Genomic DNA, 23,332 nt, shown 5'->3' on the forward strand with positions numbered 1-23,332 from the left:
TGCTCGGGCCCTAATAATAAAAATTCCTGCAAATACAATAGGGCCTTCGCACTGCAAGTGCTCGGGCCCTAATAATATTTACGAGACAGGAAGTGCCTCAGCCTTGCTGTTATGTGAATGGCTAGAGTCCCCGTCCATCTCTTCTTGCACCCAATCATCTGCGAGCATCCGCAGCCGCGTCACCGCCTCCCCAGGAATAACGGAGCTGCTCTGGTTTTATTCTCTGAATCCGGCGTGTGTGTGTTTTATCGGCTCGCTGGTGGGCGCCGTCGTCGCTCGTACTCTGCAACAACATGATAAATATAATAAAAATAAAACACGGTGTAAACAAAAACAAAGACGAAAAAAATCAAGGTGTCCAGGATTTAGATTTTCTTTTTTCAAAATAGACAAACAAGCGAACAGACAAATAAATACACAAATCAGTAATATAAATAAATCAAATAAAATATATAATAAATATAATAATATAATATAAATAAAATTGGTTATCATTATTATTATTATTATTATTATTATTATTATTATTATTATTATTATTATTATTATTATTATTATTATTATTATTATTATTATTATTATTATTTACGAGACAGGAAGTGCCTCAGCCTTCCTGTGATGTGATTGGCTAGAGTCCCCGTCCATCTCTTCTCGGAGCCAATCATCTGCGAGCATCCGCAGCCGCGTCCCCGCCTCCCCTGGGCGCTATTCTCCCTGAATAACGGAGTCTGGTTTTATTCTCTTGCTCTGGTTTTACTCCCTGGATCCGGCGTGTGTGTGTTTTAGCGGCTCGCTGGTGGGCGCCGTCGTCGCTGGTGTCCGGGTCCGGGCCCGGTCTCTTCTCTGAAGCCGCCGCAGTGACATGCGTCCCCGCCGCGCCGAGCCCGCTCCCGCTCCGCTCCGCGCCGCACCAAGCCTGTAGCAGGCCGGGTCTCTGGTAGCAGGCCGGGTTTCTCTAGCCGGGACCGGACGATGCTCCAACATGTCCGGGAATCACTACAAGGGCCACGAAGTCAGCTGCTGCATCAAGTACTTCATTTTCGGATTCAACATCCTGTTCTGGGTGAGAGGTTTTTATTGATTTTCTGTGCTTTGTCCTGACTACCATCAGGTCCAGTTGGAGGAGGAGGGGGGGAAACAGCATCATGGATCTCTGGTTCGATACCGGGGAATGTTCAGACAAACGCTCCAGTTTAGATGGCAGAAAAGATAATCGGCTTTATAGTGGAGGATGACAGCTGAGCAGCTCAGCCAGCTGGGATAACACAGGGACGGAACCTCTGGACGGGTTAACGGAGGGTTTTAGCAAATCATTTAAAATTTAAAATGAGTAAAAAATACCCTGTAAACACCCAAGTCCGAATGAAAATGGCCATTCCGAGTTAAACTTAATTGTAAGTGATACTTAACAGTATGTGAGATTTTTTTAGTGCGTCCGAAACATTAGTACTACACAATAGTATGTACTTTCCATACTGATTCTGGAGAAATTTATTAGGCTGCGTCCAAAATCCCACACTTCCACCCTAATGAGTATGCAAAATGAGTGTGCGAGATTTTTTAGTGCGTCCGAAACATTAGTACGTACACAATAGTATGTACTATTCATACTCATTCTGGAGAAATGTATTAGTGTGGATTGATGGACACTAGCCGAGCAGAAACTCCCATAATGCAATGCAGCGGCGTTTGGTTGCTAAGTGATACGTATATGTCATAAGTATAATAAGTATAATAATATTATTATATAATATTAATATTATAATATTCATATATAATAATATTTTATAATCTCATCTTGTTTCGGCCAGGATAAACGGGAAATAGCAGAGCGGACCGCTGCTACCGTTGCTACCGCTGCTGGGACAGGTTACCATGGTAACAACTCCCCCCCCTCCCTACGGCAGGAAGTGAGCTCTTAATAGTATGTGCAAATTAATGCACACTACGGATATTTACTCAAAAGTGTGCAGAATTTAAATATACTTTTTAGTATATACTTTTTAGTACGGCATTTCGGACGCACCGCCAGTATGGATTGACGGATGTCATTACCCGATGTGAGTCGCTACCCATGAGTCACACATGCGCAGTCCATGGATCTATTAATAAAAACTGGATGGGACATCGAAAATGGCCGCCCATTCATTTCAATGCAATTTGCTCACTCAGCGCAGTGTTTCCCCTAGAATTTTTTTCAGGCCCGGTGGTACCCACCGAAAAAATCCTAAACAGACGAGGCGCGTGGGACGGCATATTGGACATGTAGCAATATAACAAAGTTTTACATTAAAAATCATTATAGGCCTATATTGCTGAATGATATCACTTCAATGAAATAATTAGATTTAATCTAACCTTTAACCAAAGTGTCATGGGCCTGAAAGGTCTGAGCCATATGAGCATTGAGCACATCTTTTCTAGATATTTCAGAGCGATCTCTATGAAAACCCTCTGGGATGGTCCTCTTTTAACGGCTGCTTGTGCTGACGGCCTATGCGACAAAACATCCCTATTCACAATTGAGATTATATCAGTTATAAATAATTTAAACATTGTAGATTTGTTTTACCCGTTTTGTTATAACAGAGTTACATGCATTTGACTGGGGGGAAAATGAACCTTTAGGCCGCGTTCAGACTGCCAGCCAATATCCGATTTTTAGCCCATCCAGATTGAAACTGGATGACTCTTTTGAAGTCTGAACAGTCCCAAACCGCATGATATCCGATTTTTGCAAACCAGATCGAAACCACCTCCGGGAGGTAGTTTCATATCCGATCCATATCGCATTTGGGCAGATGCGTCTCAGTCTGAACAGCTCCAAACACTCAGATCGGATATGACTGTCCCAGACGCTCCAAACCACCCGCCCATTTCCAGTTGTGGAGCTACTCATCCTTTCACAGAGAGCATGTACAATCTCTGATGTCACGTCAAAAAATATTATTTGTAGTTTAAGTGTTGCAAATTCACATTACATGTTTTAATAGCAGAAAAAAAGACCGCATTTCCACGTACGGTCAGCCCTTCTCCTCCTAGGAGGAGAGGTTATGGAGCGGGCTTGCCAGTTGTTCATTGCTGGTTCGTTTTGTTAACTCTGAGCTTTGTTGGTTGGTTTGTTAGTTTGCTGGTGGTTTTGTTCTGAACACTTTTCTCTGTTTCTCATTTTGCTGGGACCTCGGGTCCCTCCGCCGAGACACAACTTTTGCGGTATGCGTTCATTTTTATGTCTAAAAATGATTCGCAGTGCCGACCCAATCAGAAACGGTACAGATATTTTGGGATTTTTTTATATATATAAAAAAAATACATGACTTCACACAATACACGCGCTGGGTGACGCCTCCGCTCCGACGTCGTTGCTATGGCAACCCGTCAGATCAGTCAATCATGGCTGTGAGAAAACATTTTTGACGGATATGAAGTCCATGACTTAAAAATATAGAATACAAAGATTACTAATTGCCGGTGATTACAGCTGGAGGTTCCTGTGAACAGTTTTAGAGGCTTCTCTTTTACTATTGCGGTCTATGGGAAAAAAGCTTTCTGGGCCCCATGGGATTTTTTGTTGCAGTACCGCGGCTGGCCACTGGAAAAAATCGGCGTGCCTTCTGAGTGCGAGACCCGGGGGCTGGCACAGTCGCGTCCAACATCGTCTGCCATCTTGGAAAGCAACATATGGCAATACCACTTGGACAATGGAAAAATATTAGCAAACAGGGAATGTTATGCTATATAAGGGTATTGATGCAAAAAATATTTATATTATTTTTAGCAAGCATAGCTAAGCATGATAGCCAAATTACCTTTCAAGATGTAATTACTCATAGAACGAGTAATCTTCCATTTGTCAGCTTTTCCCAAACTGGGATGAAACTTTCCGGATTCCATGTAGGCATGGAGCTGATGGAAAAAATTAAAGTCGCTCATTTTAATCAATAATTGGTAGTGATGCACAGATTGTTCGGCAACCGAAATTGTTCGGCCGAAAATGGCAAAAAAAACACTTTCGGTGTCCGGTGGAATAAGTGGGAAAAAAAACGAACAATTAATAACGGCGTTGTAATATAAATAGACTGGCCGCTCCGTAACTGTTGCGCACCACATAAATCGTTGGCCAACCAAAAACTAACCACATAACGCTCCTGTAATTGTTGCTCACCACATAAATAGTTGGCCAACCAAAAACTAACCACATAAGAATTTTACCTAACATTCACCAGGAGGTGGAACCAAAACAACATAAATCAATCTATTACAGGTGCGTTTAGATGACGAAATCAAACAGCAGTGAAGTGGTGCGGTGCAAACATGTCAGCAGTGTAGAAGTATATTAGAGTGGCAAAGAATAATACAAGAATGGCTGTTTGCAATGAATGTTCTGCTCAAATATCTAGAGGGGGCACATCTGCAAAGTCTTTCAGCACTACAAGTTTGATTTATCATTTGAAATGATAAAAAACCCTGAGCGCTTTAATGCATTTTTTATTGTTTTCAGGCCTATGTTACAATGTTCAGTCAGTTAAGCCTAACGTAAGCTCAAAGATGGCCCAAAAAAGTATTTTGCTAATTTATTTATTTTAAGTTATTGTTCTTTGCTGGTATAATGTCTGCTGGAATATTTAAGAAATGCTGGGAAATTAAAAAATGTTCAGTTTTTTATGTTCAACAAATGTTTTCTACCTTGTAATTTTGTAAACGATTTATTTCTTTTAAAAGCATGCCTAAATCAAATTTATTTGATTTATGCAATGGTGAAAAAATTGGCAAAATAAATGAAAAACTGCGAAGAACAATGTTCGGTATTGTTCGGTATTTGGCCAAGTGTTTATTATTATTTTCGGTTTCGGCCACAAATTTTCATTTCGGTGCATCACTAATAATCGAGTAATGACAACACTCTCTACTTCTCCACTGACTGACTGATTTCCTGCTGAAATGCACAGCGAAAAGTGGCGCATGCGCTGTAGCGACTCACATCGGGTAATGACAGTTTGTCCAAGTGGTGTTGCCGTATGTTGCTTTCCAAGATGGCCGATGATGTTGGACGCGACTGCGCATGTGCGACTCAAATCGGGTAGCGACTCACATCGGGTAATGACAGACAGACACTAGCTAAGCAGAAACTTCCCACAATGCAATGCAGCGGTGTTTGGTTGCTAAGTGCTGCGCAGATACGTATAGTTATTATTATATAATAATATTATAATATTTGTATATAATAATATTATATAATGTCATCTTGTTTGGGCCAGGATAAACAGGAAAGAGCGGAGCGGTGCTGCTACTGCTGCTGTGACAGGAGTTGTTACCATGGTAACAACTCCCTGTTACCATGGTGACAACTCCCCCTCCCAACGGCAGAAAGTGACTTGTGGCTCTGAGTAGTAAGTCCGAATTAATGCACACTACTGATATTTACTGAAAAGTGTGCCGAACTGAAGTATACTTTTTGAGTATACAGTATACTGTTTAGTGTGGCATTTCGGACGCACCGATTTTGACAACAATACTGTTTTCATTGTCCACAATAAGAAGACCACATGTTAACATCGTGATGCCATCATTGAGAAAGAAAAGAAATAATGTACAAATATGCAAAGTGTCAGGATGTCAAGGAATGTAGGACCCAAACTCAGGTGCGCGGAGGCTGCGGTTTGCAAAAACAAGCATCTTAATTAACTAAAAACTCCAATAACTCCAAGGCAAAGACATGATAAGATTTAGGCCCAGTCCCAATCCCCCCCTAGTCCTACTTTTCAGCACTACCCCTAAACTTTGCGCGTTCCTGTGAGGGTAGTGGTGTCCCAATTCCTCTTTTCATCTAGGGGGAGTGCACATATCGAGGGCTAGTGAGTATCAATCTGTCCCTTCACAGCGAGGGATTTCAGATGCTGACTAGCTGACCGAGGGCTAGAAAAATTTCCCAGAATGCTTTTAGGTCATCATTTGCGGACTGAATCGAACGAAAAAACATGACATTTCTTATTTTTTAGTGAATAAAATCAATATTTTGAGTTAGTTTCTGCATAAAAATGCGTTTTGATTACATTTCTAGCGAGAAATATATATTGTACTTTCATAATATTCACTCAGTGAATGTACATAATCACTCGCTTGCTCGTTTTTCAGATCTCGCCAAAAAAGGCGGATTTATGGTTCCGTGTTACACCAACGCAGAGCCTACGGCGTAGGTTACGCGGTACCACGCCGTACCCTACGCCGTAGGTTCTGCGTCGATTTAACGTGGAACCATAAATCAGCTCCCATTCCAGCGGCTCTAGATACCCCCCCGAAAACATTGGATCAAATTTCTTAACAGGCGTTATTTGGATAAACTGAGCCCAGGTTGGGGATCTTAACGGTTACTTTTACGCCTGAAAAAATATTAAAACTTAATAAAGTGGCATATTAACAGCGCTACAGCTGAAATTAAAACAGCTTTTAGCTCTCGGCTTCCTGATATGGTGTGACCTATGTCGAAACGTAACTACACAGTCGCTTACGTACCCGAACGTAAACCACGCAGTGAAGTAGCAAGCTAAATTTAGGGGTAGTGCTGAAAAGTAGGGGTAGTGGGAGTATTGGGACTGGGCCTAGGGAAGATTACAAGGGCGCTAAAATTTGTGGCTTCATTTTTAGGGCTAGTGGTAGTGAGTGAGGGCTAGTGGTAGTTAGTGCTGGGCTCGATTTTTCTCTTTGCTATATCAAAATGTAAACTTGAACACAAGCTTTGCTATCTCAAAATGTAAACTTGTCTTGACTTGTCGCGGGACCCAACGCAAATCTCGCGGGATCGGGCGGTTTGAATTTTGCTGCGGGCGGGAGCCATGGATGTATTATAGAACGGAGCGGGCGGACAAAAAAACCCCTGCGGGATCGGGATGTAGTCTAGCAACCAGATGGAAATAAATGACGTGAAAAAGAACCAAAATAAGGTCTTTACAAAGCAAAGACAAAGCAAGGCCAGTCAGATATTTGGAGAAACTGCATTTAGTGTCTGTGGGCGCATGTTGGAAGAGAGATGCACGGGATTGGGACCGCAGTCGGTCAGCAGCATTCTCTTCCTCCACAGCAATGTAATGGCCAAGCGATTCATTTGTTAAATTACAGTAATTCGTTTCATTCATTAACATTGTTTATTTTATGTTATTTATTAGTCTTATTTGAGCCACTCACAACCTACTCACATAATTGATGCGTGCGCAAAAGGCGAGTTTTGCGGGAGGGGGCGGGAGCGGAACACACACGGTGCGGGCGGTAATGGTCAGAAATGCAGTGGGAGCGGGATGAAAAAAACAGTCCCGCGCAGGGCTCTACCACACACATGTGCAGTAAATGAGTGCGTGTTGCCATAGCAACGGGGTGTTTGCACATGATCATGACAAGAAGAGGAGACGGACACAGAACACAACCACACAACTTTTAGTTTTTGCCTGGGATGATTCAGAAGGAAGGAACATAAATAAATAATGCAGCGTGACGTCACAGAATCGCCGTGATTCGATCTTATTAAAAATGAGATCGCATTAGTGTCTGAATCGAGATCGAGATCTAATAAACGTTTATCGCCCAGCGTTAGTGGTAGTGAGTGAGGGCTAGTGGTAGTGTGGTAGTGAGTGAGGGTTAGTGGTAAAAAGTAGGGGGTGTATTGGGATTGGCCCATACTCTCAGGCTTGAAGAGACACAGGTGCAAACAATCAGGGCAGATGGGAACAGGGGAAGTTTAACTTGTAGACCCTTTTTGTGTTGTGTAAACAATGATGAAGTAGTACCGTATGCGCGCTCATTCTGGCAACGGAAGATAAGATAAATAGTTTGTCAAGCTGTTCGAGGGGATTATCAAATAAAGATTGGGAATGTTACCGTAACAAGTTGACTTTTGACAACTGGTGTCCGACTTCTAGATCCGTACAGAAATACAGAAATCAACAGAAATTTGATGATGACATGTGCAAGTGTATAGAAAAAAGTTTTTATGCTAGTTATCTGTGAGCGTTATGAGATTGTGCGTTATCATAGACCTCTTGAAGACAACAGCAAAAACTCACACAGATCTGTTGTAACTATGAAATTTTGAATTTCTGAAGTGCAGCCAGTAATCGTTAACTGCCTTTAAATAGACGTCACCATGAGACAACTAAACCCTCCTGACAGAAGAGCTCACAGGGAAAGTATTGTGCATGAATATGTCTTTTTTTCATAAAGAATGGTGAATTTGTGTCATTCTGCATTTGTAAATACACTCACTACAGCGATGTGACCGGTGTTTTGCAGCTGCTGGGTATGGCCTTGGTTGGAATTGGACTGTGGGCATGGAGTGAGAAGGTGAGTATACGTGCTCGTTTCAAAGAAAAAGTGAAATTCTTTTGTTTAAATACACATAAAAAGTTTTTACCAAGATTATTGGTCTTATTATGAGGATGTTTGAGGACCAACGAGACTCAGTTCCTGGTTTAATGCTGAGTATTTCATCTTGTCTTAACTTTATCGGGTTTTAAAAGCTCTGCGCCCTAAAAATGAGCCGCTGTTTCCCCCCCAGAAGTATTAGACTCAGTGTAATTAGCAGATAGATTAAAATGCTATTCCCTCCAGGGGCCACGTATCTGTGCTGGAAACTAAATTAGACCAATAGATAAATGGAGGGAATATGAGAATTTCATTCTCTCTGAAGATCCTTATTGCAGGAATGACGTGCCAGAGCTGCTTCTTGCTTCTCGGGGAATGATTATATGCCCATTCACCAACTAAAAGTGGAAAAGGTTAACGTGTCTTCAGCTCAGCCTCAAGTACAGTACAGCTTTAAATCCAACGTTTCTGGTTTTAAAAAGTATAATAATATACAAAAAATAGAGAAAGAAAGGTTAAATGATTCAGGAAAAGAAGATATTCTTGCTAACCAAAAAACATAAATATCATATATATCTCCAGAAACTTATTGTGAGACGTTAAGCTGCAGTGTAGTAGCATAGTAGCGTAGTAGCAGAGTATCATAGGACCGTAGTAGCGTAGCATAGGTGTGTAGTAGCATAGTAGTGTACTTGTGTAGTAGCGTAGAGGTGTAGTAATGTAGTAGGCTAGTAGCAGAGTATCATAGTAGCGTAGTAGCATAGGACCGTAGTAGCAGAGTATCATAGTAGCGTAGTAGCATAGTATCGTAGTAGCAGAGTATCATAGTAGCGAAGTTACATAGTATCGTAGTAGCGTAGTAGCATAGTACCATAGTAGCGTACTAGCATAGGTGTGTAGTAGCATAGTAGTGTACTTGTGTAGTAGGATTAGTAGTGTAGTAGGGTAGTAGTGTAGTAGTGTAGTATGGTAGTGGTGTAGTATTGTAGTAGGGTAGTAGTGTAGTAGGATTAGTAGTGTAGTAGTGTATTAAGGTAGTATTGTAGTAGGGTAGTAGTGTAGTATAGTAGTGGTGTAGTAGGGTAGTTAGGGATGGGAATTGATAAGATTTTTCCATTTCCGATTCCATTTTTGATTCTGTGTAACGATTCGATTCTTTATCGATTCTCTTATCGATTCCCATTTGGAAAAAATGAGAACAAACAGGTCGATTAGCATCAACTTTGTTTAATATCTTTGAACAAAAAGATACAAGTGAGGTCTTAAGACGCCCCCAGCCTTGGGCTCCTCGATGGTGCCAGGGGGTCCCCACAAAATTATTTGTAATATAAAATATGTATTTAATATAAAAAAAAAAATAATAATAAAATAAATATTCTTCTGTAGAAATTAAGTAAATACTAGGGCTGCAACTAACGATTACTTTAATAATCGATTAATCTGTCGATTATTTTTTCGTTTAATCGATGAATCGGATAAAAAAAACAACAAAAAAGCATTAAATTCCAACCATTCGAAAACAGAACTGACAGTGCAAATTCACAGTGCAGATAATCTTCAGAAAGTTCACAAACAGGTTGCTCCTTGAACATCCCTGAGCTTTTAAAGTATTGATTAAAAAAAAACAACTACATGGACTAACACAGAAAACATACACATGTATGCTTTACATCTGCCAAATATATAAAAATAAAGTGCACAAAAGAAGTATACTTTGTTTAAAAGGGACCTGAGCTATCAGAACAATAAATAAATTATAAAAATTAAAGAAAAATACAAATCAGTTTTCTTATTTCTAACCTAAAAATGCCATTACACCGGATAACACACATCACTTAAAAGGTTAGGGGTTTCAATTGAACTTTCATTTGTGTCAAGCAAATTTTAAGTTCTAGTTAAGTTTTAAGTTAAAGTCTTTATAAGATTTTGAGTTTTAGCAGTGTTCAAAATAAAATTCTGAGACCTGCTGTATTGGAGCACATTGGGCACCAGTGCTGCTTGTTTTATCCATGAATGACTACAGAGCTAACATTGAAAACTACCCAGTTAGCTTTATTTCGTTTTTATTTTTCTGACATTTTCTGCCTTTTCTTTTAGTTAAAACTGTAGCGGGAACAGATGTTTAGAGGAACTCATGTACTGTATGTACCTGGTTAGAGGGGGAACATATAGGAGAACGGACCAGAAGAATATAGCGTGGATTAAAAATAAAAGTTAAGCACTGAGCTACATGTGTCTCCCATCTGGGCCATTGCAGACTGCCTGAGCACTGCATGTTACAAAAACCAAACAAATCTGCGCCCTCTTTCTTCTTTTTACGTGTGCGGCGTTAGCGCGCTGTGCCGCATTAAATGTAGTCCGGGCGAAATACCTCAACTTCAGCTCCGCGACTTAAGGCTGATTTATGGTTCCGCGTTACACCAACGCAGAGCCTACGCATACCGCCGCGTACCCTACGCCGTAGGCTACGCCGTCGATTTAACGCAGAACCATAAATCACGCTTTAGTGAGTGACGTAATAATCGCGCGACACAACAAATCGATAATGGAATTCGTTGCCAACGCTTTTAATTATCGATTTTTATCGATTTTATCGATTCGTTGTTGCAGCCCTACTAAATACAACAAAATATTCTGTGGCAATTACACAGAATTAGTGCTGGGCGGTATGACCAAAAATTTATATCACGGTATTTTTCAAAATTATATCGGTTTCACGGTATATCACGGTATTTTTTTTTTTCATGCACAACTGGGTGTTAACCACATTTTCTAATGATTTGGAAAGGAATGGCTGCAGTAAATTGACTTAGAATGGCCTATTTTACTGTCATGAGGATGAAATATTGTAGAAAAACATTAATGTCCACACTAGTATAAATACAGGTTCGCATGCCCTCACAAAATTATGCCGTTTACAATGAGTTATGATTCTAATGTAGGGCTGAACGATTTTTGAAAATAATCTAATTGTGATTTTTTTCCTCAATATTGCGATTTAATATGCGATTATTTTTTTCAAGGTCCTGTTCTCATGTATTTTACAACTACACAAGCAATAAATCAGTCTGTTTCAAGTAGATTTTCACTTGAAATAAGTAGAAAAATCTGCCAGTGGAACAAGATTTTTTTGATTGTAATAAGATAAATCTTGTCCCACTGGCAGATTTTTCTACTTATTTCAAGTGAAAATTTACTTGAAACAGGTGAAAATTGTCAAATGTGTTATTTTTCTGGTGATGACTCTAAATGTTGAAATAGCAGTAAAACCACATTCATTAATGAAATGACATAAGGGATGGAAAGGGGGGATGGCAGTTTTACAGGGGGGATGATTTTGACCGTTTTTATTTCAGGGGGGGGGGGGGGGGGGTTTTGACCGTTTTTATTTCAGGGGAGGGTGCCATCACATCACCCCTCATCCCCCCTCAACTCGAGTACTGCTCACAGGGAAATCAGAACTTCTTCATAAATAACTAAAAAATCCCAGAGAGAAAAAAAAACACCAGCAAACTAACAAACAAACCAATAAAGCTCTCAGAGTTAACAAAACGAACCAGCAATGAACAACTCGCAGCCCCGCTGTTTAACCTCTCCTCCTGATGAGCTGACGGGCTGCAGGTGTGGTTTAAGGCTTATTTATGGTTCCACGTTACACCAACGCAGGCCCTACGCCGTAGGTTACGCCACCTACGGCGTACCCTACGGCGAAAGCTCCGCGTCGATTTAACGCGGAACCATAAATCAGGCTTCACAGTGCGACTCACTGTGAGCCCGGCTCGTACTCCTCGCCGTCTCCGCGCTCATATATTTAATACATTTATAAAGCCCATATATTTATAAAGCCTCACTTGGCCGAGCCCTAACGCTGAGGCCATGGTAGATTTAGGTTACATGCGGACACGCGGCACTGTTGACTTTTCCCTGCCGGCTCCGCTCACTCCCTCACTCGCTAAACAGTCCCCTCACAAACAGTGTCCAGCGGCGCTACGTTCCGCCGCGCCGCGCTCCCAACGTTGTGTACGCTACTCACCGGTATTACGGTATATGAAAAATTCATATCATAAGAAAAATAAACACTGTATTCGGTATTAACCGGTATACCGCCCAGCACTACACAGAATGTCCAGTAACATGTTCAACACCACAAACTTAGTCACTGCTTGGTGACATTCATCTATTCTGGCCTGATACTCCTCCCTGCCTTGATGAAAGGAGAAGCTAGCGGTAGATGCTCTTTAACTTCTCCCATTGATGAGCTGATGCGCTGCATCTGTGTTAGAAGCGCTCTGGCGGACAGCAGAGCGCGCTCCCTGGCCGCGCGACCAGCGCGACCGGGTTGCGGAGGAAAGCCCAGCCGGCTGAGCCCTAGTTTCCTCCCTTTGTTGAAATGTCCACATTGCAAGTATTGCAAGTCGCCCTGTTGTCATCCTTTTTCGTAAAATGTAACCAGACTTTCAAGCGTTAATGCCGCTTTGTCTCCATGTTTTCCTGCTGGGTGCAAATGTGCACGTTGCGTAACTACACAACATGCGTGGTGACGTCATTCACACCCACTGGAATCGATAAGGGAATCGTTTGCAAAAAAGGCAAACGATTCCAATGAATTGAAAAACTGGGAACCGGTTCTCAACAAGAATCGGTTCTCGATTCCCATCCCTAAGTGTAGTAGTGTAGTACTTTAGTAGGGTAGTCGTGTGGTAGGGCAGTAGTGTAGTACTTTAGTAGCGTAGTCGTGTGGTAGGGTAGTAGTGTGGTACTTTAGTGTCCTTGGGCAAGACACCTTACCCACCTTGCCCCGTGTGAATGTGTTTGAATGTGTATGAATGTTTGGTGGTGGTTGGAGGGGCCATTTGGCGCGATATGGCAGCCACGCTTCCGTCAGTCTGCCCCAGGGCAGCTGTGGCTACAAAACGTAGCTTACCACCACCAGTGAGGATGTGTATGGATGAATAATGATCTCTGTAAAGCGCTCTGGGTGCCTTGAAGGGCGCTATATAAATCCAAGTCATTATTATTAGGGCCCGAGCACCTTCAGTGCGAAGGCCCTATTGTATCTGTTGGAATTTTTTTTTTCTTTCTTTTTTCTTCTGAAGAAAGGAGGGCCTTTTTGCCCCCCTAAACGTGCCCAAAAAGTCACCAAATTTTGCATGCAAGTCAGGCCTGGCGAAAAATTTTATATTTAATGGTTTGTATTAATGGGCGTGGCAAAATGGCTCAACATGGCCCCCCGGAAAACTTTGTGCCTCAAGCCCCACAATACGGTTTGACGTACATGCACGAAAATCGGTACACACCTGTATCATGTCGCAACTTAAAGAAAAGTCTCTTGGCGCAATGGGCGAAACCGAACAGGAAGTCAGCCATTTTGAATTAATTGTGTAATTTTGGCGCAATTTATGCCATTCCTTCGGCAATTAATACGGCCCGAACCGTAACGTGCAACCAGGTGTGTTATACCTCAAAATGTGCGTCTCCATCCTGCGACTACGCGCATTACTTTTCTCTTTAAAAAGTGTTACCGTGGCGATGCTAGACGCCAAAAAGCGTGCCTCCCCCTTCATCTGATTGGTCCATATTTGATAGTTCTCCAAAAGTCACCAAATTTTGCATGCAAGCCAGGCCTGGCGATAAATTAAATATTTCATGGTTTGCATTAATGGGCGTGGCCTAACGGCTCAACAGCGCTCCCTAGAATACTTTTCTCTGCAATAACTTTTGAATGGTTTGACATAAAGAGTCGTGGGTGGTGTCATGGGACTCGGTATTGAGTCCTTGACCATAATTGGTGAAAATTAGCCCCGCCCCTTCTTCTGATTGGTTGTCCCTATTTTCTGCTATAACTTTGGAATGGTTTAACATAGAGAGTCGTGGGTGGTGTCATCAGATTCTGTATGGAGTCCTTGACCTTCATTGGCCTGAATTAGCCCCGCCCCTTCTTCTGATTGGTTGTCCCTTTTTTCTGCTATAACTTTTGAATGGTTTGACATAGGAAGTCGTGGGTGGTGTCATTTCTGATATGCTTATGGGGGGCGGTGGACGTGAGTGCGAGGGCCCGTTCATCGCTGCTTGCAGCTTTAATTATTATTACTTTAGCAGCGTAGTAGGGTAGTTGTGTGGTAAGGTAGTAGTGTAGTAGCGCAGTACCGTAGTAACGTAGACGTGTAGTAGCGTAGTGTAGTTGTGTACTAGTGTAGATGCGTAGAGGTGTAGTACTGTAGTAGCGTAGAAGTATGGTACTGTAGTAGCGTAGAAGTGTACTATGGCTAGAAATGAATGTGATTAGTTTTAAATCTGATTGATTGCACTGCATTAGGCGTTTCACCCGCACTCTTGCTTCTCCTGGTGGCAAGGTCGCTTTTTAAAGTACTGTATATATACCGCTGTAGGAAACAGTCATGATGAGGAACGGCTGATCCAGTTAGTTGAAATGAGAAGTTATCTATGATTCCTCCTCATTTCACCACAAAAACCACAATAAAGTGGCAGAAATAAATAATATCCTATTATTATATAGGTCCCAGAACATCGGACGGGAGGGAGAGAAAAGGTCCTGTAAGTGGGGGGGGAAAAAACAATTAATAACTGCGTGTGGTGACGCAATCAAACAGCGAACAGCGTGGAATGAGCGGCGTGTTCGTGGTGTTAAATGCAGCCAGCATGTCAGCATGTCAGATCATTACTGAGATGTGGGGAAAAAGCAGAGGACACGAGATCCAGGCTGAGTTGGATTTGGGAGAGCCGCTTGGTGATGGAGACGTCACGGGACGCACCGCGCAGGAGATCGGGAGCGCAAGATGAACATTTGCATTAATAATATAATAAATCATATTTTATATTTTATGTTTTAATAAAGTTTTATGGTGACATGATGATATGCTTTTACTTTCTAGAGTAGTAACGTTACTGAAAAAGTGAACTGCCTTCTTACTTTTCATTACATAAACGTATCCTGTGCAGTCAATTCAATGCTATTCATCACCAGACTGTCACTTACCTTTCCTGTTACCACGAACATTTTTTTGGCCTCCACATGATGAAGTTTGGCATCTTTAACCCATCATGATGTGAAGTAGCGGTAAGCTTTGGTACTTTAAAAGCTTTGAGAGCTTTGCCGGTGTATGGAGAAGGATTGTGGACCAGGTAGATATATATGTCCGCAAACGACAAATCTGGCAGGTTTTTGGCAGACTGGAGTGGAGTCAGTAATTGATTAGATATTAGATACGGATCGAAACCTAAAGTGTCAATTTTCTGTAGATACCGTTGCTGTTCTTCGGGAGTTAAGTGAGTTATTAGGTGAGACGTCATATTGGCTGCGCGACGGAAAGGTCCTCGGTCGGTCCTCAAGATGGCGCTGACAACAAAAAATGTCACGTGACTGAAACCCATGAATACTGTATGTTTACAGTTCCTCCTTTTAGCCTAATGTGCACGTTTGCAGATGAATGCCGTAAATGCTGATCTAATCTTCTATAATTCCCATGATTGTGTCTGCTGTCCCTGGTGTCTGACTGTGACTGTGTCCTCCTCAGGGGGTTCTGTCCAACATCTCGTCCATCACAGACCTGGGGGGCCTGGACCCCGTCTGGCTCTTCATGGTGGTGGGGGGGGTCATGTTCATCCTGGGCTTCGCCGGCTGCATCGGAGCGCTGCGGGAGAACACTTTCTTACTGAAGTTTGTATGTCCCGTTCTGCTGGCTGCAAATACGAACCGTGAGAAACTCTCAGCCGTTGGAAGTGAACCGATTAAAGCGACCTGTCTGCTCTCTGCTTCCTGCCGCAGTTCTCCGTGTTTCTGGGAATTATCTTTTTCCTGGAGCTGACCACGGGAATCCTAGCGTTCGTCTTTAAGGACTGGATCAAAGACCAGCTCAACCTGTTCATCAACAACAACATCCGGGCCTACCGGGACGACATCGACCTGCAGAACCTCATCGACTTCACTCAGGAATACGTAAGTGGAGCGGCCGTTCGGAAAGTCATTTACGGCTGTTTTACCTGCAACTTTCAATGTTATAGCCGGCAGGATCCATTAGTGCCACGGCTTTGTGTAGGTTACAGTAGGAAAGGCAAGTTTATTTGTATAGCACAATTCAACACAAGGTAATTCAAAGTGCTTTACATCAACATTAAAAGCGGCAAGACACAATTAAACAGTAAATAACAAATAAAATTATAAGAAAAGAGGTAAAATAATAAAAAGCACAAGTTGTTAAATGTAAGGATAGTAGAGTACAGGAGGTACATCTCATTCTTGAAATGGCAAGAATTACGTTTCTATACGGTCAAAACGTACAAAGACCGGGTCAAATACAGTATTACAAAAGTAATCTGTAACAATTCGTACGGTGAATTAAACCAATTTGACAATTCTACGTCACAATGCCGGCATTCGGGGCTTATCCATAACTTTGCGCGGTTTTCAAAAATCATAAGTATTTAATTTAAGAGTATGCTTAAATAACAACTAAAATGAAATAAAATGATAAGAAAAGAGGTAAAATAATAAAAAAGCACAAGTTGTTAAAAATAAGGGCAGTAGAGTTCCAGCAGGTAAGTATTTAATTTAGGAGTACGCTTCAGTAAACAGTAATGTTTTAGGCCTGATTTAAAGGATCTACAGTTTGAGCAGACCTCAGGTCTACAGGAAGTTTGTTCCACCGGTGAGGAGCAGAATAACTGAACGCTGCCTCACCTTGCTTGGTTCTGGGAGCTTCATAGGAACTAAGAGATCCAGATGAACCTCAGGGGTCTGGGAGCTTCATAGGAACTAACAGATCTGCACCTCAGAGTTGGATCATGAAACAGACTTCTGCTGCCGTTGCTGGTTGAATAAAATGAACCAGAAGCCGTCAAAGTCTCTTTCACTGATTTCCTCCTCCTGACTCAGACGTCTGACTCCAACCCCCCGACCAATCGGTGGCCTGTAGTGTGATGATGTCAGATACAGCCGACTCAGCAGCTTAGAACCTCGGTAGAATAGATACAAAGATATGAAGGAAGGAAGGAGGTTTCTTCCCTCCTAAAGGGGAGTTTTTCTTGCCACTGTTTGGCTTAAGGTTTTTCTCCCACTAGGGGAGTTTCTACCTGCCATTGTTTATGTAATAATTGCTCAGGGGTTTATGTTTATGTTCTGGATCTCTGGAAAGTGTCTAGAGACAACATCTGTTGTATTAGACGCTATATAAATAAAATTGAATTGAATTGAATAGATACAGAAAAAGTATCTACTCAGCACATTAGACCCCTAGTGGAAAAGAACCAAACCGAGTCGAGTCGGGTTGGGTAGGTTCTAGTGGAAAAGTGCCATAAAGCTGCACAGAAGGAATCATTAAACAGAACCGTCTTGATCAGGGGTCGTCAACCCGCGGCTCTAGAGCCGCATGCGGCTCTTTAGCGCCGCCCTAGTGGCTCCTGGAGCTTTTAAAAAAATGTTTGACCTTTTTTCTCCTTTTTTTCTTCTTTTTTTCTCTCCTTTTTTTCTTTTTTTGACTTTTTTCCTTATTTAATCTCGACATTTCGACTTTTTTCTTGAAATGTTGACATTTTTCTCGACATTTTGACTTTTTTCTCAACATTTCGACTTTTTTCTTGACATTTTGACTTTTTTCTCGAAGTGCATAATGAAAAAAAAAATCTTCCCCCAGTTCTAACTAATATAGAAACATGCAGCATGTGTTGCCTTCATTCTAAGACTGATACAAGACTTTTCATTTTTTGCGGCTCCAGACATATTTGTTTTTTGTGTTTTTGGTCCAATATGGCTCTTTCAACATTTTGGGTTGCCGACCCCTGGTCTTGATACATCCCATGGCTCCTCCTCCTTTTGATAATTGCATGTACACGTTGTAGCCGGATGCAGAAGGGACTGGTTTGAATGTTGATGTGTGTTCCTCTATGAGCCCTTCAGGCGGGCGTGGCCTCTAACGTGGTTTCCTCCTCTAACGTGGTTTCCTCCTCTGGACTCTAGTGGGAGTGCTGCGGTGCATTCGGAGCCGACGACTGGAACCTGAACATATATTTCAACTGCACTGATGGGAATCCCAGTCGGGAAAAGTGCGGCGTTCCCTTCTCCTGCTGCACCAAGGACCCAGCGGTAAAACTATCCACACCCCAGTGAACACAAGAAGAGTTTAGGCTCCTTCACTAATCAGCTGTTTGTATTTATTGTTGCAAACCACCTAAGGTGATTTCTGCAGAATGTTAATGTTCCCTGATGATGAATGGGAGTAGAGTATTTGCTGATGTGTCATTTCTGCCACCAGGAGGACGTGATAAACACTCAGTGTGGCTACGACGTCCGAGCTAAACCGGTGAGTAACGGATCAGGGTGCAGACACTTCCCAACATTCCTGTAAATAACCTTAACCCTGGTGCTGTCTTCAGGTCAAGGAAGGAAGGAAGGAAGGAAGCAAGCAAGGAAGGAAGGAAGGAAGGAAGCAAGCAAGCAAGGAAGGAAGGAAGGAAGGAAGCAAGGGAGAAAAGAGGAAGGGAAGAAGGAAGGAGAGAGCAGGAGGAAAGAAGGAAGGGAGAAAAGAGGAAGGAAGAAGGAAGGAGAGAGCAGGAGGAAAGAAGGAAGGGAGGAAGGAAGGAAGGAAGGGAGAAAACAAGGAAGGAAGGGAGAAAACAAGGAAGGAAGGAAGGAAGGGAGAAAACAAGGAAGGAAGGGAGAAAACAAGGAAAGAAGGAAGGAAGGGAGAAGGAAGGAGAGAGCAGGAGGAAAGAAGGATGGAAGGAAGGGAGAAAACAAGGAAGGAAGGAAGGAAGGAAGGAAGGGAGAAAACAAGGAAGGAAGGGAGAAAACAAGGGAAGGAAGGGAGGAAGGAATGAAAGAGGAAGGGAAGAAGGAAGGAGAGAGCAGGAGGAAAGAAGGAAGGAAGGGAGAAAAGAGGAAGTGAGAAGGAAGGAGAGCAGGAGGGAAGAAGGAACAGGAGAATTAGGTCATTTTGACTCGAAGACAGTACAAGGGTTAAAGGCAAAGAAGCCTTTTTGTTGCTTCGTCCCATTTTCAATCAAAAATGTATGAAGTTGTGCAAAAAAGGACAAAGTCATGATCTCCTGCTGGACACTGCAGGTCTGCAGGTCTGCAGGTCTGAGGTCTTCAGGTCTCCAGGTCTGAGGTCTGCAGGTCTGGAGGTCTGAGGTCTGAGGTCTGAGGTCTGCAGGTCTGAGGTCTCCAGGTCTGCAGGTCTGTAGGTGTGCAGGTCTGCAGGTGTGCAGGTGTGCAGGTCTGAGGGTCTGCAGGTCTGCGAGTCTGCAGGTCTACAGGTCTGCAGACCTGCACACCTACAGACCTGCAGACCCTCAGACCTGCAGGTCTGAGGTCTGCAGGTCTGGAGGTCTGAGGTCTCCAGGTCTGCAGGTCTGAGGTCTGCAGACCTGCAGGTCTGTAGGTGTGCAGGTCTGCAGGTGTGCAGGTCTGAGGGTCTGCAGGTCTGCAGGTCTGAGGGTCTGCAAGTCTGCAGGTGTGCAGGTCTGAGGGTCTGCAGATCTGCAGGTCTGAGGGTCTGCAGGTCTGTAGGTCTGTAGGTGTGCAGGTCTGAGGGTCTGCAGGTCTGCAGGTCTGAGGGTCTGAAACCCTGTTTTCAGAACTTTACCGAGCCGTCTGATAACATCAGGTCTGTAGTTGTGCAGGTCTGAGGGTCTGCAGGTCTGCAGGTCTGCAGGTGTGCAGGTCTGAGGGTCTGCAGGTGTGCAGGTCTGCAGGTGTGCAGGTCTGAGGGTCTGCAAGTCTGCAGGTGTGCAGGTCTGAGGGTCTGCAGATCTGCAGGTCTGAGGGTCTGCAGGTCTGCAGGTCTGAGGGTCTGAAACCCTGTTTTCAGAACTTTACCGAGCCGTCTGATAACATCAGGTCTGTAGTTGTGCAGGTCTGCAGGTCTGAGGGTCTGCAGGTCTGTAGGTGTGCAGGTCTGAGGGTCTGAAACCCTGTTTTCAGAACTTTACCGAGCCGTCTGATAACATCAGGTCTGTAGTTGTGCAGGTCTGAGGGTCTGCAGGTCTGCAGGTCTGCAGGTGTGCAGGTCTGAGGGTCTGCAGGTCTGCAGGTCTGCAGGTCTACAGGTCTACAGGTCTGCAGATCAGGGTCAGGGTTAGGGGCTTCCAGCTGAGGTCTGTCCTCTTGCCTTCCACGTCCCATCCAGTCCTTCTTCAAGGAACATGGTCGTCACGGCCACCGTTCCTCATTGCCGAGAGAATATCTCTGTTTTAAGCCCCAGTTCCTGATCCAGAGCATATTTTCTTCTTCCGGCTCTCGACGAAGGCGGACACTTTTTCTGCTCCTCTCCCTTATCTATCTGCCCTGCTACTGCTTTTGTTAGTCTCGTCTTCAGAGTCTCTTCTTTTCACTCCTCCGAAACTCTACAATCATGGAATTGATTAACTTTTCTCTCAGCACAATTGACCAAATTTTTGCGACAAGAAGCCAGGGGGTAAGGGAGACCTCTTGCCCCGATGGGACATTTTTTGCTGGATACACAATGGATTCCTACAAATATTGGAAACCGTTGTGTTTGGCGATTCTGTCTGTCGAGGACGTTGAAGATGGCTTCATAATTGGATTTATGATAGCAGGATTTCTCTTGATAGGAGGGGGATTCCTGCTGTACCGACAAACGCGTAAGTCGTTGACAGATGTTCTGGCTCTTTCAGAGCTGCCGGACGTGGCTGAAGGGTCAAGCAAGGTGATCAACGCTCAGACTTTAACGCTGAGAGAGCAAAGCCGTAAGCTGGATGCGATTCTCGAACAGAATCGTAGGCTGGCGGCGGTCTTTGAGCTCATTGGCAAGATGGATAAGACCTTGGAGAAGTTGGAAGCTCGGCTTGGCGGAAATTGATCACAAATTCGTCTGATTCGAGTCGCCATTGATGAACCATAAACTAAAGGGCAGACGGAAAATTACTAAGGCTGCCTGTTTTTGCAATATAATTGTTGATTCTATAATCTGGCCTTGACAGGGCGGTTTGGCCGTTCACTCTGGTCACAATCTTCCTGGTGAAATGTAAACAAGTGGCTATGCCCCCACTAACCCTCCCCTCTCAGGAACATCTGTGGACCCTGTTTTCAGAACTTTACCGAGCCGTCTGATAACATCAAGGACATTGGCTGAGGAGCAGCTCTGAGCGAAGTTCACGGACTTACCGCTACACACACACTTGCTGTTAACCACACCTCCCTCAACTCAACGCCTTCCTCGGCCCCCCCTCTTATCAGCCCCCCCCAACACAGTCAACAGGTTTGAGAGCCGCGCCACTGGCCGCGGTGCTCACTTGGGGTACTGTGCCGGGATCCCCCCCCCCCCGTCCCTAGAACCACCCCCCCACACACAGATGTGCAAGCCTTGTGATGTTAAATTTGTCATGTTGCTCTCTGTGCAGAGGTGTTTTTTTTGCACTTTCACACTGTGTATTTACACACAGTATGAGAATGCCTTTTTTTCCCTCCTCCCTCCCCAATGTCATCCTTTCTCTGATCTGTTCTCACCAGTTGACTCATGTCTTATGTCATTTGTTTTGCCTGATGGGTTGTACTGGTTGTCATCTCACTGTGCTGGGACGCCAGACCCGGGACAATAAAGCTATTCATTCATTCATTCATTCATTCATTCATTCATTCATTCATTCATTCATTCATTCATTCATTCATTCATTCATTCATTCATTCATTCATTCATTCATTCATTCATTCATTCATTCATTCATTCAATCATTCATTCATTCATTTCTTTTCTCTTCTGAACGTGGACGCGGGTGCATTCAGGGCGTGAGCATGACGTGCAGCTTTGCCGTTTCAGGACTCGGAGCAGAGGGACTTCATCAACGTGAAAGGCTGCGTGCCGCAGTTCGAGAAGTGGCTGCAGGACAACCTGACCCTGGTGGCCGGGATCTTCATCGGAGTGGCGCTGCTGCAGGTCAGCTCGGGTTGGGTTTGGTTTTCTGTTACTTTGGACCCGCGTTAGCAGACGCAAAACGCCAGCTAATCTTCCTGGGGTCCATGAAGATTAAAAACACATTCACATAAAAGTACATTTACATATATACGTCATATAATACTTTACACTTTAAATATATGAATACATAAATAAATACAATTACATCACTCCATTAACCCCACCCACATCATTACATTAGCAACATCACTATAGTGGTAATTATCACAATTTCTAACTACATTGAGCTGTATATTACACTATACAGTACATCACAAAATGTATATTAAACATATATATATATATATATATATATATATATTTATATATATATAAAACATTGTGTATCGCTGCGTCCGAAATTCAATACTTCCACCCTAATGAGTATGCAACAGTATGTGAGATTTTTTGAGTGCGTCCGAAACATTAGTACGTACTCAATAGTAGGGCTGAAACGATTCCTCGAATAATTCGAGTAATTCGATTACAAAAAATGATCGAGGAATTTTCTCTGCCTCGAGGAATCGTTTAATTTATTTATTTATTATTATTTTTTCGTTTAATTTCACCAGCTCAAAGCCTCGTATTACGCCCGGACCACATTTAATGCGACACAACACGCTGACGCTTCGCCGTACATCCATGCGCTGCGCACGTTAAAGGGGGAAGAAAGAGGTTTGGTTTTAGTAACATGCCATGCTCAGGCAGTCTGCAATGGCCCAGACGGGAGACTAATGTAGTTCAGTGCTTAACTTTTATTTTTAATCCACGCTATATTCTTCTGGTCCGTTCTCCTATGTTCCCCCTCTAAAGCCAAAATTATTGTTCCGCGTTAAATCGACGCAGAGTCTACGGTGCTCTCCGGCGAGGGCGGAGAGCGCCGGTCCGGCTGGCGGTGCCACGGCTATGCCGTAGCCTACGGCGTAGGGTACGCAGCGACGCGCACCATTCTGCGTTGTTGTAACGCGGAACCATAAATCAGCCTTTACCCGGTACATAAACCTCTGTTCCCGCTACAGTTTTAACTAAAAGAAAAGGCAGAAAATGTCAGA

The 23,332-nt window shown here is 43.3% G+C and overlaps 1 protein-coding gene across 3 annotated transcripts in view; it reads left to right on the forward strand.

The window, feature by feature from the left end:
* Positions 1–676: 676 nt before the first annotated feature.
* tspan5a (tetraspanin 5a) overlaps positions 677–23,332 on the forward strand; it is a 38,601-nt gene continuing 15,945 nt past the window's right edge. For all 3 annotated transcript variants that reach the window (XM_061710296.1, XM_061710295.1, XM_061710297.1), the window contains exons 1-7: positions 677–1,063; positions 8,281–8,331; positions 15,888–16,034; positions 16,139–16,309; positions 18,326–18,451; positions 18,621–18,668; positions 22,146–22,262. In XM_061710296.1, the coding sequence (XP_061566280.1) occupies positions 983–1,063; positions 8,281–8,331; positions 15,888–16,034; positions 16,139–16,309; positions 18,326–18,451; positions 18,621–18,668; positions 22,146–22,262 (741 nt within the window). In that variant the 5' untranslated portion in view covers positions 677–982. The remainder of the gene's footprint in view (positions 1,064–8,280; positions 8,332–15,887; positions 16,035–16,138; positions 16,310–18,325; positions 18,452–18,620; positions 18,669–22,145; positions 22,263–23,332) is intronic.

The sequence above is a fragment of the Cololabis saira genome, chromosome 20 (genome assembly GCF_033807715.1).
Source record: "Cololabis saira isolate AMF1-May2022 chromosome 20, fColSai1.1, whole genome shotgun sequence".
NCBI lineage: Eukaryota > Metazoa > Chordata > Actinopteri > Beloniformes > Belonidae > Cololabis > Cololabis saira.